A 15,673-nucleotide genomic window follows, 5' to 3' on the forward strand; every position below is an offset into this window, starting at 1 on the left:
AAATCAGCGGGTTCAGATGCTCTCCACCCCAGGGTGTTGAGGGAGCTAGCAGGGGTTATTGCAGGGCCCTTGGCACGGCTTTATGAGCGCTCGTGGTGCTCGGGCCAGGTGCCAGATGATTGGAAGGTAGCCAGCATGGTCCCCATCTTTAAAAAAGGAAGAAGGGGGGACCTGGACAACTATAGGCCTGTCAGTCTTACTTCAATCCTAGGGAAAGTCTTTGAGAAGATCATCATGGAGCATGTCTGTGGTGGGCTGGCCTCAGGGATGATGCTCAAGGGCAACCAGCACGGTTTCATGAGGGGCGGGTCATGTCAGCCCAACCTGATTGCCTTTTATGATCAGGTCACAAAAGCATTGGATGCAGGTGTTGCCGTGGATGTAGTCTTTCTGGACTTCAGCAAGGCCTTTGACACCGTCTCCCACCCCATCCTTATTAAAAAATTGGGCGACTCTGGCATTGATGCCTACACAGTCAGATGGATTGCAGATTGGCTGAAGGGCCATACTCAGAGGGGGGTGGTGGACAGGTCATATTTGACCAGAGGAGAAGTGGGCAGCGGCCCCAGGGCTTGGTCCTTGGGTCCGCGCTGTTCAATTTCTTTTTCAGTGATTTGGATGGTGGTGTGAAAAGCAACCTGTTTAAATTCGCTGATGATACCAAAATTTGGGGTGAGGTGAGCACGCTAGTAGGGAGGGTGCAGCAGGACCTGGATAGGTTACAGGGGTGGGCTAACAAAAACAGGATGTATTTCAATACTGACAAGTGCAGGGTGCTGCACTTGGGCGGTAGAAACCAGCAGCACACTTATAAAATGGGAAACTCCCTTCTTGAAAGCATGGAGGCAGAAAGGGATCTTGGAGTCATTATTGACTCCAAGATGAACAGGGGCTGACAATGCGAGGTCACGGTTGGCAGGGCTAACTGCACCTTGTCGTGCATCCACAGGTGCATCTCAAGCAGGGCCAAGGAGGTGATCCTCCGCCTCCAAGCAACACTGGTCAGGCCACAGCTGGAGTACTGTGTGCCCCATTTTAGAAGGGATGTGGACAACATTGAGAGGGTCCAGAGGAGGGCCACCCGCATGATCCGGGGACAACAGGGCAGACCCTACAATGAGAGACTGCGGGACCTGAACCTGTTCAGCCTCCACAAGCGAAGGCTATGGGGGGACCTGGTGACCACCTATAAACTCACTAGGGGGGACCAGAAGGGTTTGGGAGAGACCTTGTTTCCCCTAGTGCCCCCTGGCCTAACAAGGAATAACGGCCACAAGTTGTTGGAGAGTAGATTTAGATTAGACATCCATAAGAACTACTTCACCGTCAGGGCAGCTAGGATCTGGAACCAACTTCCAAGGGAAGTGGTGCTGGCTCCTACCCTGGGGGTCTTTAAGAAGAGGCTTGATGCCTACCTGGCTGGAGTCATTTGAGCCCAGTTTTTCTCCTGTCTGGGCAGGGGGTTGGGCTTGATGACCTACAAGGTCCCTTCTGACCCTACCTCTATATAACGGAGGGATCATGTCCTCCCATTCTGACCACATGGGACACCACAGTAATTGTTTATATGAAAAAGTAATATGAAGAAAATAAGTATTCACTTTCTTCTTGGTACAATTTAAGAGATGGAAATTAGGAGAAAGAGCTCAGATCAGGTAATCAACCAGGCCTCTATGGGCCAATGATAAGCATGTTCCCTGGACCAACATTTTGGAATATTAGAACAACTCCATGTTTTATCTGGGATTTGTTTAAGATACTCTTAGAACAATAAAAGATCTGCAAATCCGAGGGAAGACAAGGCCTCATTTTTTACTTTTGATTAAATATGAGGTGTTTAAATTACTGTGAATGAAATCCTGGTTCTATTAAAGTCAATGGAATTTTTGCCACTGCCTTTAAAGGAACCAGGATTTGACTGCATACATGGAATTTCTTGTTTAATTGTTAGTTTAAAGAGCACTATAAAGAAATTAGTGATCTGCAGCTTTTTCAAGATAACAGACCCATTTCAAAGGCAATGATGGCAATGTCTACTACCTTCCTTCCCATATCAAAAAGACAATTCAGCTAATCTCTGGATAGGCCATGTTGGAGCTAACATGTTATTCTAATGTGTTATACACACTGTAGCTTTATGTGAAATCGTACACTGTGGAAGCTTGTATTTCTATTTACAGTTTTGCTGCAAGTTTTCTGATTATTTACTTTGACTTCTTAAAAATTCTTGAGAACTTACAACATTCAGTAGTTATGTAAGCAAACATGATTTTAACATTATGGGTTGGTTATGGTGGACACATTGGCCAGAATTATGCTTCATTTACTGGACAATCCTAGGACAGCTTGTGATCAGCCCTGTTACCTGAAAAAGGTGACAGAATGATTCTAATACCCACTTCAGGGCATGCAGTTGCCCGCATTATGGGAACAGGGAGAAATTTGTGAGTCTTTGAAGGGCAACCCTATTCCTATAATGTGGTATTTACATACCCTAAAGGGTTTAATGGAATCGTTCCTATACTCTAGTTGGGTAAATCAGAGTTAGTTTCAAGGTGCACTTTGGCCATCCAAACAGGTGAAATAGGATTCTCCCTCTTGTCATTGATCAAGAAATAAATAATGAATTTTCTTGTAATATACTATAGGAGGGTTGTTTTTTACTCTGGACTGGATAATTGTATGATCCCTATTTGCAGGTATGTGTTATAATGTTTACATACCTGCTAATGATATGTTACTATGTCGTCATATTGCCTGATTAAGACTGTTCCAATATTTGGAGCTAAAGTCATCATATTTCCAGTTCCAAAAAAGAGGGCACCTGTCGGGGAGACACCTCACTCCCTATCCGCAGCTCCCCAAACCCTGCCAGTGCCTTGCACTCCCAACCCACAAGCTCCTGCCCCTCCCATGCCCTCACTTCCAAGCCACAGCACCCCCAGCTCTGCCAGTGCCCCTCACTCCCCATGACCCACAGCCCCCCGCCCCCTCAGTTCCGCCCATACCCCTCACTCCCCACCTGCAGGCCCATGCCCCCCTCCAGCCCTGCTGGTGCCCTCACTCCTGACCTGAAGCTCCTTGCCCTCCCCTGCTCCCCCCACCCCAGCCTTGCTAGTGCCCCTCACTCCCAACCTGCAACCCCTGGCCCCTCCAGCCCTGCTGGAGGAGGCCCCCAGCTGCTCCCATCAGACTGGGCTGGAGCACAGCAACTCTGATTTCATGTGGGTGGTGGCAGAGTGAATCTGGTAACCCTGTGGGAGCCCAGCTTCTCTGTTATTCAAGAGCTGCTATGTAAAAGTGCAGGGAGTAAGCTGGTGGGTGCAGGATGGGCTACTACATTTTCCTCATAAGGGAAGAGGAGAGAAGGGCATAGAAACTTCCAGCTGATAGTGCCAGTAGGCCATGGCCTACCCCATTTCTTCTTCCCTGCTGTAAAAAATCTAGCAGGCCATGTTCTTTCCTTATAGGGAAAAGGTTCAATCATAGGGAAATGGTCCATGTATAATGGGCTTGAAATCTTGGTTTGAGGAGTGGTAAGCTATGTGTTCCAGCCCTTTCCTTGGTTGGTAGTAGTAACACAGTACCAATAACCAGATATTTTCTGAGAACTGCAAATTGGTAATAAAGAAATTGGGAATAAAGAACCTGTGCTTCAGGACCAGGCCTTTTAGTAATCTTAAATTCATAGAATCACAGGGTTGGGAGGGACTTCAAGGGTCCCCTAGGAATGCCACTCCTAAAGCCTTCCCATTTACTCACAGTGCAGAGTGCCCCAGGATTCGGCCCCAAGTGTCTGCATATTTGCAGTAGTGGGGGGTGACACCGACTGGGTGACATACATGTCTCAGAATTCACATCTAATTTTGCTAGTGCCTGAAGCCACTTCTGAATGTTAATAGTTACAAGGCTAAACACTAATTAAAGGAAATCACATGAGCCGAAACCAAGACAGACACAGTGGGGACAGCAGTTTAGAGCTTCCTGTCCTTGAAAACTATGGTTTATCTCCTGGCATCAGACTGGAAGCTGCAGTTCTTGTAAGCAGCAAGTTCCAGATACTAACATACTAAGAATATTTTGGCACATTCTGCAGGATGTTATCAAGGCCTGAGGACTCTACCTACTTAAAGCTTTAAAGGTTTTTTTAGGTTACATATAATATTTTCTACAGCCTTTCAATTTCAAAAAACATTTTAGTATAATGTCAGATATTCACACCGCCCCCCTCCCCAACAACCCAGCATGGAATGTAAAAGAAAGTTGCACTGTTAGGATTAACACAATTTCAGTATAGAGACTAAGGACTGAAGGATGGAGGAGGGTGAATCGCTCCCCCATCCCAAAAGGTGGTCCTACAAGTCAGGTCTGAGATGCTTTGGCAGTCTGGGAAGCAGATAGGTTTCAGTCTTTAATGAGGTCAAGCCAGTATTTTTCATGAGCAGCAAGCTACCTCAAAAGAGGCTGAAAACAGCCTTTGTAAATCAGTGTTGTATCTGCAAAAATAATTCCTTTCTGAGCTCTCTTGATGATCTTTTACCCTGAAGCCATGAATCATGAACCCTGGCCATCCATTAGTGTTTATCAGTACCTTATCTGGCATTCTACAGCTTCATTCTACATTCTACCTCTACAAATGTTAATTATCATGAAGTTAACCAATTTTTAAAGAATCCAGGTACTGCATTTGAGTCTTTTATATCCTGAAGCAATGATTTCCATAGGGTGACTACACCTGCCATAAAGATGTTTCATTTTTATTTTATTTGAAGTCTAAATGTTCCCTGGCGTTTCTGTGTTGATTTTGTTTTGTGACAAGGTGAGGAGGGATGACTGACCAATACTTTTTTAGACTGTTGAATACCTTGCTAAAACCCCCTCTTGCACTTGTCTCCTTCCAAAACTAAATAGTTTAGATGTTTAAAATAATTCTAGATATAGCCTTTTATCAGATGCAAGATTGTGTGTATTCCTGACCATCCGTGTTGCCCCTCTCAGGACATTTTTTCATCCCTGCTCTGTTTTTCTCAGTGTGCAATGAGCAACGGTACTCAGCCCTAAAACCGTATCTGCAACTGGAGAGTGCGATGCCTATCCAGAGCCCTGTTTCAAGGCAATCAGGGTCTAATAACTGGCAGGACAGCAGTTCAGTATCATTTTAATATTCTCTGTGTATTTTTTATTCTATGTTTCTAGCCCTTATTTCACCCAGAATGGGATTTGGTTTGAACTCCACATTTCTTTATTTTCATTAATAGGTATAACCGATTGTAGGACTATCAAGGGGACTTAAGCACAGGTTGATCCCAGGGTGAAGAAACTCCAAAAAATGTATACTTTGCCCATATCCACGCATCTCCTTTTAAACCAGTGAATCTCAACCAGGGTGGCATAGCACCCCTGGGGTGCTGTGAGATCCTTTTTAGGATACTGTGGGGTACCTTTCAATATTAGCATGGCTGGGCGTGTAAACACCTATGCATGATTCACAAGACAAACCCAGAGATTTCAAACAGGAATCCAGTGGTCCTAAACACTTCTGTGGTCTCTCTGAGTTTATGTGCAGCAGAATCTCTGTCATTTTTTGGTAGTCAAAAAAACGTGAGTGAAAGCTGGTGCTTTCCCAGGGGGGCTTTGAGTCTAAAAAAGGTTGAGAACCGATGCTTTAAACAGCTCAATGACCTGCTCACAGCTCAACTCAGTCAGTCAGCCAGTCAGGCCCCTGCTATGTTACATACATTACACAACTCAGTGGTGAATTGTGCTATATATTTAGACTGGCCAGACCTGCAAAGTAAGACCAGTCACAATTATCACGCAATTATCTGGTTAATTGCACAATAAATTTAGACCTGCCAGACCTGCAAAGTGACTATGAGAGGGTAAAAAAGGACAATCCAGCTATAAAAGAGGGGTTGGAAAGGATTTCCCCTCCCCCTGAGAAACACACACGCTCAAATAGTGTATGTGTTTGAGTGTGTTTGTGATGGAGAGGAGGGGGCGTGTGTGCGTGTGTTGGAGGGGGGTGTATTTTAGAGGGGGCATGATGGAGGGGGTGTGCACTATGGTGGCAGGGCGGTGTGTGTGATGGAAGGAAGGCGTGTATGTGGTGGTGGGGGGGGGTGCGGTGAGGTGTGTGGTGGAGACGGTGGCCATCATAGAGGACAGTCCGGTTGTCCTCTGGCCTCTGTGGATACAAAACCGGGTGCCTTTATGTCCCCAAGAAAGGTGTTGGGTTTTGTATCAATAGAGGACAGAGCAGTAGAAAACGGGGCCGTTCTCTATGCTGGCCACCCAGGAGGCGGGGGTGTGCGTGAACGTGTGTGTGATGGAGGCGGGTGATGCGTCTGCCACGGAAGGCGTGTGTATGTGGTGGAGAGGGGTGTGTGAGGAGGCGGGGTGATGCGGTGCGCGTGTGAGGAGGATGCAGGGGGGAGGCGCGGAGGAAGGTGTGTCCGCCCCGCTGCGCGCCCGGGCGGGGCGCTGCGCAGCCGGTGCCGCCGCGCTCTGCAGAGGCGCTCGCGGAGCCCGGCAGCCGGCAGCATGCCGCAGCCCCCGGCCGCCGCCGCCCGCGCCGCCGCCCTGCTGCTCGCCCTCTTGCTGCTGCCGCCTGCCCACGCCTCGCACCGTGAGTCCTGCCCGGGGCCGGGGCCCTCCCGCGCACGGGCGCACGCGCTGTCGCCCTGGACACGCACACGGCTTCCCCTCCTGTACCGCGTACACTTGCCTTCCCCACACGCGCACACACGCGTCTCTTCCCCAACCACCCACACGTGCACACGCGTGCCTTCTTGACCCCCACAGGCACATGCGTGCCTTCCCCACATGCACACACGCACACCTTCCTCACCTGCACGCACCCCCCTTCTTCCTCCCCCCCCACAGACCTTTCCTGCTGCCCCCCACCTGGCCCCCTGGGGAGTCACTCTTTCCAGCACAGTAATGCTGGGGAGGCAGCCGGATCCCCCCCCTCACACACACACGCGTGGAAAGTGCCCCAGGTGCTGGGGCACTAGCCATGGTGTTGGCCCTGGGGCATGGGTTGCTTTGCTGCAGCCTTGTGGTGGGGTGGGCATTATTTGGGGTGTATGCATGGGGGGAAACCTGTTGTGTGCTTTGGGTGGGGGTGACTGTGCCCCCTATGTGCACACATCTAGGCCTGTGGGAGGGGTGTGTGTGTGTGTGTGTGTGTGTGTATGTATACACCTGTGTGCATGCATGCACGAGGGGTATGATCATGCCCCTGCCTGTCTGTGGATGTGCATCTATGGATGCATGAGGGGTATATGATTGTGCCCCTCTGAGCGTGCACACATGTCTGTGTGTAAATACGTGTGCAGGAGGTGTATGATTGTGCACTTGCATGTGTGTGCATGTACACATACATGAGAGGTATGATTGTGCCCCGGTGTGTTTGTGCACGCATGTACATACATGTATACATGTAGGAGGGATATGACTATGACTGTGCCTGTGCCCGCGTGTGTGTGCATGCGCATGTGCATGCAGAAGGGATATAATTGTGCCCCTGTGTGTATGTGTGTACCCATGTATTTGTGCATACATGCATGCTGGAGGAGTGTGACTGTGCCTTTGCATGTGTGTGCACACGTGTGTGCATGTATACATGCAGGTATGACTGCCCTTGCATGTGTGTGCATGCATGGAGGGGGGCCAGTTGTGGGAGCTCTCAGGATGTGCGTGGAGTGAGTGTGCGATGGCATGTCTGGCCTGACCTTGCAGTGGGTTGTGAGCACATCTGCTTTATGAGTGTGGCGCATTGTGTGTGTGCATGTGCATATACACGTGTGTGTGTGTGGAGGAGGGAGGGAATATTGTGCCCATGGGTACCTCTGTGCGCAGCTGTGTCATTATGCTTGGCTCCTGACCTGTTTTCAAGCCCTGGGTCTAAAGCTGACTCTTGCATTCACTGCCATGTCTCTGTCCCCTGTGCTCTCTCTGCCTGCTTGCGGCTGCAGCAGTGCTGCTGAGAGCCCCGGAGGCTGCCCAGTTCCTGCAGCAGAGGCACCGTCGCGCCTACCAGATCTTTGAGGAGACCAAGCAGGGCCACCTGGAGCGGGAGTGTGTGGAGGAGCTATGCAGCAAGGAGGAGGCCCGGGAGGTGTTTGAAAATGACCCTGAAACGGTGAGGCCGAGGAGTTGCGGTTTGCTTTGGCCTTCTGCCATCACCCCCACAACAGCTGGTGGGGTGGGGGAGGGGCGCACAGCTGTCTGCACAGCTGAGGAAGTGGTGAGGGGGAGGAGGAGGAGGAATCACTTGATAAATAACTCAACCTGCTCAGCATAACCCAGCGCAGTGTGCCTGTTTTCAAGGTCAAGGAAACCGAGTGAATGAAGGGCTAGTTAAATTTGACTGGGCTAATATTGTTTGGAGTGAGGCATTTCATCCAGGAGGATCAGCATCCTGCCTTTGCATTCAAAGGCCATATTTATCAGTGTCACCTGACTGAGAGTAACCTAATGCTCCTGCCTTTCTGTCTGAACACCTTACTCTCCATCTTCTTCTCTCCATTCTGTCCCCAGAACACTTCAAATCCATATAACTGTGTCCCAAAGCAGCATGCCAGAGGGAAAAAAAGTTGCAGAAAAAATAAGTCATGAATAAATGTTAGCACTTCCAAGTCATAGTCATTTTGATCAGGGAATCTGGAGTTTAGGTTTAGAATCCCTCTAAGAAAGAAGAGGGGGAGTATTTGATTAGATGCCATTGCAGCAAGTGTGATGCTGCACATAGTTTCACATTGAGTTGCCACCTACAAAAACAGCATAAAGAATTCTTGAATTGTTCATAGCCATATTTGTATACTCAGTACTATACCAGGAGTCTGTTTTTGTACTTTTAGCAAAATGAAACAACTGTATTCCTACACAGTTTGCTGGTTTTCTTTTCCAGATAGCTTTCACTTTCCTGGCTTTCTGCTTTGAATAGGCTGGCCCCACCTCAGAGATTATCTGGCACTGATTTTGTGGTAGAAAATGAATTCCAGGGTTGACGAGCTTGATATTGTACAGTGAGTTCCTGTTAATGGCCTAATGCTTTTTAGGGGAGGAGGAAATATCTGGCTTTTGGCTCTTCATATTGAGGAGTTAATGTTTTATATTTAAGTCAAAACATGTCTTGACATGTCAGTGTTGTTAAGCTCATAGTGCATTTGATGTAACTATCCATTGCCCTGTGAGATGTCACAAAACAACAGGAAAAAGTACAGCAAACAGGTCCTTTTGCTGGTTTTTAATTTTGACTAACAGCAATTCAGAGTTTAAAATTGAACTCCTGCTTACTTCGGTCTGCAAAGTGTGTGATACACTCCTATCTACATGCATACACTCACATCGAGATGCAGTCTGTTCTGCTGTTCTAAGAAACAGAGTTAATGCAGGAAAAATACTTGAAATGTGATGACAGACTAGCTAGTGCTATAATTTTCTATATTTCACTGGACTAGAATTTTCCAGTTTGTAGTCTTTCATTATAAAGACAGTGAATGTGGGAGAAAATATAAAATCAGGTGGCAAATGCAAACTTTGACTAGATAAAAGGTAGGTAATCTGGGGTCATCAATTGTATTTATTGGCCTTTAGCTAAGAGCATTGTCAAAGGTGTCTACAATACATAGACAAGCATGTTCACAGGAAGAGGAGACTACTGTAAGTGTATGTAACAATTATTAACAATAGCTGGCACTTATTTTGCAGTTTGGAAAACTACAACTTTCTTCCTGTAATGAAAACATTGAAGTAATTTGGGCCTTAAATCTATTTGGCTATAAAGGTACATTATCTGAGATTGTATCATGGTACTTGAGCACTTTTTAAAATAGTAAATATTTTGCAAATGAAACTTTTGTTTTGATTGGTATTTCTATTGCTGCTCTTTGGTCTGGTTGAAAAAACATTAAAGGAACATGGTCAGGGTTGACAGGCCTCTAATGATTGTGTCCTCTTGAATGTTCCACTAGTATCCAGACATCAAAATATTGTTTTAAAGCCACTGTATACCTAAGGGTATTCTTCTCCAGAGACAGCTACCCAAACATCAGAAATGCCGCATTTGTTAGTTTTGTACAGCATGTCCCTCTTGTTGTGTCTAGAGGTGCACTGATACATTGCATTGGTTCCATATCGGATCGGTACCGATATAAGAAAAATTGACAGTATCGGAAACTGTGTTTTTTTTTTTTCCTGGTGTGGCGGATAAATGCCCCATGCCTGTGCTCAGCTGCACCATGCATACGGCCAGGAGCACAGCCCAGTGGCTTGGAGAGCAACATTGGCTGGTAAGTCTGTTGTGAGGGAAGGGGCATGGGGGTGTGCAGATCGAGGCCCCTGTGGTGAGGGAGGGAGTGGGGCAGGGCCAGGGGCAGGAGCTGCTCAGCCAGGCCTGGGTGGGCATGGGATGAAGCTGCAAGCCCTGCATGCACCCCTGGAGGCATGGAGGGTGTGTACCCCCTGATCTGTATGTGGGGCAGGGTATTGCTGCAGGCTGGGGCCACGGGCTGCACTGGGCTTTTCCTGGCGGGGGTGTTGGGCTGGAGTGGTGCTGGGCTTTTGCTGGCAGGGGAGGCTGGGCCAGGCTGTGTTTGGGGCATGCGGCAGTGGCACTGGGGTGGGAGGGGGGGCTATGGTGAATTTTGGGGTGGCTGCAGCTCCCTCCCACCACTAGACCCTCCCAGAACTGCTGCTGCCTGCCTCAGCATCACTGCTGCCTGCCCTGAGCACAATTTGGCCCAGCCCCTGCTGGGAAGAGCTCACCCTGTGTGGGGATCTGGGGGCACATGCCCCATGTCCTACTGGGATGTGTGCGGGGCAGGAGCTGCCCCCCCTGCCCCTGTGCCCCCTGGACAAGCTGCTTGTGGCTCTGTCTTGCTTCTGCCCCACCCCAGCTGAGCAGCGTCTGCCCCATCCTCACTTCCTCCCTCACTGGGGGGCCTCAGTCTGTCCCCCCCCACACACACCCTTCCCTTCCCCCACACCAGCCTTATCAGCCTGATGCTGTTCTCCAAGCTACTTGGCTGCATATCGGAATTGGATCGGTATTGGCTGATATGGCTCCTTAAGAATTGGCCATTCGTATCAGCCCAAAACATCTCTCTTGGTGCACCCCTAGTTGTGTCTGCAATCTCTTCTTGAGACCAGTTATCAAAAAGCTGCAGGACTTCTTACACAAACATGCTGCTCTTTTTTTCCAGTTATAAATGTGGCATCTAGACATGTAGGCATGTATGTGGCATGTAGATGGCACTGTTGGTCTAATGGAACAGTATTTTAATAATTGCAGACAGAGGTCAAATTACCTATGCAATTCAATTATTACTGCATTTGTTGGCATCTTTTGGGGCCATTACTTATGAAGTGCCCACAGCAGCTAATAGAGAATACAGAGTCATCCTAAGTGGGACTTCTGTTTTGACAGAGCCTAGCAGACATTGATGGACAATTGTGCTTCCTCATGTAGCACTCTCATCTGTAGGAATGCACAAGGTTTAATCTTCATCTCTCGTCCTTAATATGCAGGTGAGTGAGGGGTTTTGTGAAATGCTACATGTAAGAATGCTACCAGCGAACAGTGATAGTGGGCTGTATGTCTTATCCAATTAACTGAAAGAATGAGGGACTTAGAAAAGAAATACTGACCTAGGAACAATGAAGATGATATTTGATAGCATTGCATAATAGTTTAAGGAGAATAATTCAGTCATCAGGCTGTTAAAAGGATGGACTTGATGCTCCTCATGAAATATCTGGAAAGTATTTTTGGTGGTTGCTGCTTTCTTGCAGCTGAGAAGGCGAAGATTGTGTCTTTACCTCTGGGATGTGGGCCATGGTGATCCATCCCGTGGTCATGCTACAAAGGGACCACTGCAAAGCATTACCTTAAGTGGATCCTGAAGGCTAACCTGCAAGTGGAGCTAGTTCAGCAGACCCATCTACTGAGTGGAGCCACTAATGAGAAGCACATCTATCCAATACTAGTTTTTAGGCACTTGGGTATTTCCAAACCCAGGTCCATCTCAATCTTCTAATCTTTACATGCAAGGCCCTGGAAAATCGTGGATACAGCTAAGTGGATGATGTAGTAGTTATGCTTAACAGGGACCTTAAGGCTATGCCTGCAGTGTGATGTAGACAGTAGCAGAAGACTATGTAACTGAGCAACTATTTCTGAGCAAGGTGAAGTAACTTGCATGGAGTTCCATACTGTGTCAGTTAGACTGTATCTGGTACTTAAACTGGCTTGGTATGTCTATACTGCATCCCAATGTGTGCACCAAACTCACAGATGCCTTTAAAAACTCTAGTTAAAACAAAGCAATAGGCATAAGTTTACTCTAGAGTCAGTCTTAGAATTGTTCTTTGGAAAGACAGCTCTGTTGACCCAGTAAATAGCAATGAAATGTTTCGGCACATGTCTGCAAGAGGTAAGATGACTACCAGTTTGTTTTTTCTGTTTCTGCTTGGCTTTGTTGTATGGGCCAAGATTTTCAGAAAACAGTCTGCAGATAGTCATCAGGAAAGATGCAGTTTCTCTCAGAAATCTGAATAACAATGGTGTTGTCACATTTGTGATTGTTCACTTTGAAGACTACTACTAACCATAACAATGTTAGGTGGGGCTAATTATCCATTTAGTCAGGTTTTTGTGTTTTTATTATAAAGAATATTGACAAGCCCACTAGGTTGGGGAAAGGAAGATCATTTGTAACGTTTTAGACTGAGATTTTGTTCTACCCTTAAAAATTCATCACTCTGTTATGGCTGTATGACTATAAATGGTAAAAACAAATACGTGTAGTAGGGTAATGAGTCTTTAAATGGAACTGATTACAACATCTTTAGATACTGCTGCAAAACTTTTGGACTGGCTGAAGTTTGTGTGTTTTTTGTATTGGTTTTGTTTCCTTCAGCTAAAGAAGGTCAGTAAAATACCAATAGATAATTTCAACAGATAAAATTGACAAGGAAGCAGGGAGGGAATAAGGAAGGAAACACATTCATGAAGGTCCAGAATTTCTTCTTAAAACAACTTATTGAACAAACAAACCATGTTTAATAAATAAGGTTGAAGTTGCAAAACATCTTGAATATAGAGCTAAGAATGTTATCTCCTTTAAGATGCTGATGAGGGTCTTTATAAAAGGCAGTAACATACAAATATTTAACCTTGGTATGCAGTTGGGGTCTTATAGCTTCTTAGCTGACTGATAAACTGCTCTGGTATTTGGCTGACCTATTCTAAAAATGTAGTTACCCAATTGCCTGTGTAAAAATGAGGGGCATAAGGGAAAGTGATTAGCAGTTTTCTAAGGAGAGGTGTGGTAAAACAGGCTGCTCAATGGTCTGGTAGTTTCTCCTTTTTTTTTTTTTTTTTAATTCAGTTCAGTATGTGTGGGTGTGGGATGCACAATTTCTTGTAGTGGCAACTCAGGAAAATTGCTTACCTGCCACACTATAATTATTTGTTTTGAGGTGTTACTCCAGAGCAGTTGTTTGTATTCTGCATATCATGTTGGACTTCAGTATTTCTAAAGTTTTTGGTGCTATATCCTCAGCTGGTGTAAATCAGAGTAGGCCTGTCAATGAGTCTCTGCTAGCATTTAGCAGCTGAGGATCTGGTTTTCTAATTTTCCATTTATAGACATGACCCTACTCCTCAGATATGACAGGGCAAATCAGTTGATGTTCAGCTGCATGCATGATAGGCAACAGAGTACATGGTAGGCTCTGCTCTGTTTCAAAGGACATGCATCCTTATGGCACTTGTGTTTTGCCAGAAATGCAGGCAAAAAAATTGGTATAGTTACTACAAAATGTATGTCTTACTTCACTGTTTCGTATATTGTTGCTCCTAGTGATGTAAAACCTCTAATAACACTTGAAAGACGAAAATGCTGTTTGTCAATGCCTTCTACTTTTTTTTTAATTTTTTTTGCTGCAGTATTTTTTGATGTGTATGAATATTTGATACTGTACTAAATTTCTTTTTTCAAGACTGATGTCTGCCATCAGTGAGCAATAAATTTAGTACCAGACAGTAGATTGGGAGCATGGTTTCAGTTCTGAATCTATGTCCAGAATGAAAAGGTGAAGACTTCCCTGGAAACTGAAAGTTTCGCCCTTTGAATTGCCATAAGGGATGTTGTCACTTATAATCATCATCATAGTAGTAGTAGTATTAATACTTCTACAAATTCTACTTGGCAGTCAGTGGATGGAAAAAATCAGATCTACAGGCTGGTTGGTGGAATTTGTTAGCATTTGCTTGTGATTTCTTTTTTTTTTGCTTGTCTTTATAATATGTGTTAAGTACAGTGCAGATTAGTTACAGATATACTGCACTTATTGAACCCTTACTCTTCTAGGAAGGATGTTTGGGGGCCAGTATTTAGGTCACATTTCTAATAATAGAGATTTAGGTATAGATATCTAAATATTTATATTACATTAGAAAATAAGGAAGGAACGTAATGTTGGAGGCGGGCAGGGGAATGAAGTGAAGAGGTGGGAGGCATAACATTTCAGGTTTTGTTGGTAGATGTTACATAGTCTAGACATATATAATATCCATACTGTCGTTAAGCCTTATATTACCATCCCCTTTTAGAATGTTACTATCTTGGTCAAGACAAAAACTTACAGGATTTGTTATGGAAAATATTTTCAGCATATTTTCTACAGTATTGCAATGCAAATGGATAAAAAGCCAAAGTTACTACTGGCATAAATATCTACGTCTGTGTTGACATTGAATTTGTTCAAGCATGTGAATCATAGGAGAGCTTTGTGCTAATGCCCTAACTATATGGATTCACTATTTGAAATAATTCAAGGCTAAAAGATTTCAAGAAAGGAAATTTTATGAATTCAAGACATTTTCTTGAGGATGGTACAATAGGAAAAAAGTATAGAAACAGATGAAAAAAAAATTTCCATGGGTGAAAGTGACTCTGGAGTTTTGCTTACTTGATCTGTGTGCACTGTCACCAGTTGTGAGTTTGCCCCATGATGGTGGAAGAAACCTGGAAATTCTGAGACCCATCATCATTGAAGTACAGTTAACTATAGTTCCTCTGGGTGGAAAAACATTAGTCTCTTTAGTAAAGACCCCTCAAAGGCAGACTTGAAAAAACAGACATATGTAGGAAGATCACATAGGGTTGTAGAAAAGAAAAGATGCAAAAAGCAGAATGAGTTAGAGTGAGCCAAAAAACTCTCAGAAGAAGACAACAAGCATTTATAAATATGCTGGAGGAAGAATATGGAAAAGAAGCCCATTAATAAATGAGGAAAATGCTATCCATTATAATGATTCTGTAGCAAACTTTTTAAATTCAAAAGAAAAAGGGGAGGATGGAATATTATTCATTTAATCCAGGCAAATATTTTGGGACTAGAACTATTGAATGTGTACAAATTGGCTATCACAGTTTGAGTGTACTCTACAATTTTAAATAGTCTTAAGCTTAATGAATCACTACTTTTGAACAGTTATGAAAAACTAGCATCTAGTGATTGGATGGAAGCTAATGAGTCTACCTTTATAAAAACAAGGACAACTGCAGTTTGGGTAATCATACCGAATACCCAAAGTAGTCAACCAAAGACTGCAGTGCTGGTGTCATCGGGAAGGCTTTGGCTTCCATGACCACAGTCT

General features: G+C 45.2%; 1 protein-coding gene across 2 annotated transcripts in view; it reads left to right on the forward strand.

Moving 5' to 3' along the window:
- The first annotated feature begins 6,438 nt into the window (after nt 1-6,438).
- GAS6 (growth arrest specific 6) overlaps nt 6,439-15,673 on the forward strand; it is a 62,797-nt gene continuing 53,562 nt past the window's right edge. Inside the window, exons 1-2 of one of the 2 annotated variants that reach the window (XM_090021669.1) lie at nt 6,439-6,628; nt 7,980-8,146. In XM_090021669.1, coding sequence (XP_089877795.1) covers nt 6,544-6,628; nt 7,980-8,146 — 252 coding nt within the window. In that variant the 5' untranslated portion in view covers nt 6,439-6,543. The remainder of the gene's footprint in view (nt 6,629-7,979; nt 8,147-15,673) is intronic. The other variant, XM_090021678.1, reaches the window with a different exon arrangement.

The sequence above is a fragment of the Crocodylus siamensis genome, chromosome 1 (genome assembly GCF_052110815.1).
Source record: "Crocodylus siamensis isolate JL-2025a chromosome 1, ASM5211081v1, whole genome shotgun sequence".
NCBI lineage: Eukaryota > Metazoa > Chordata > Crocodylia > Crocodylidae > Crocodylus > Crocodylus siamensis.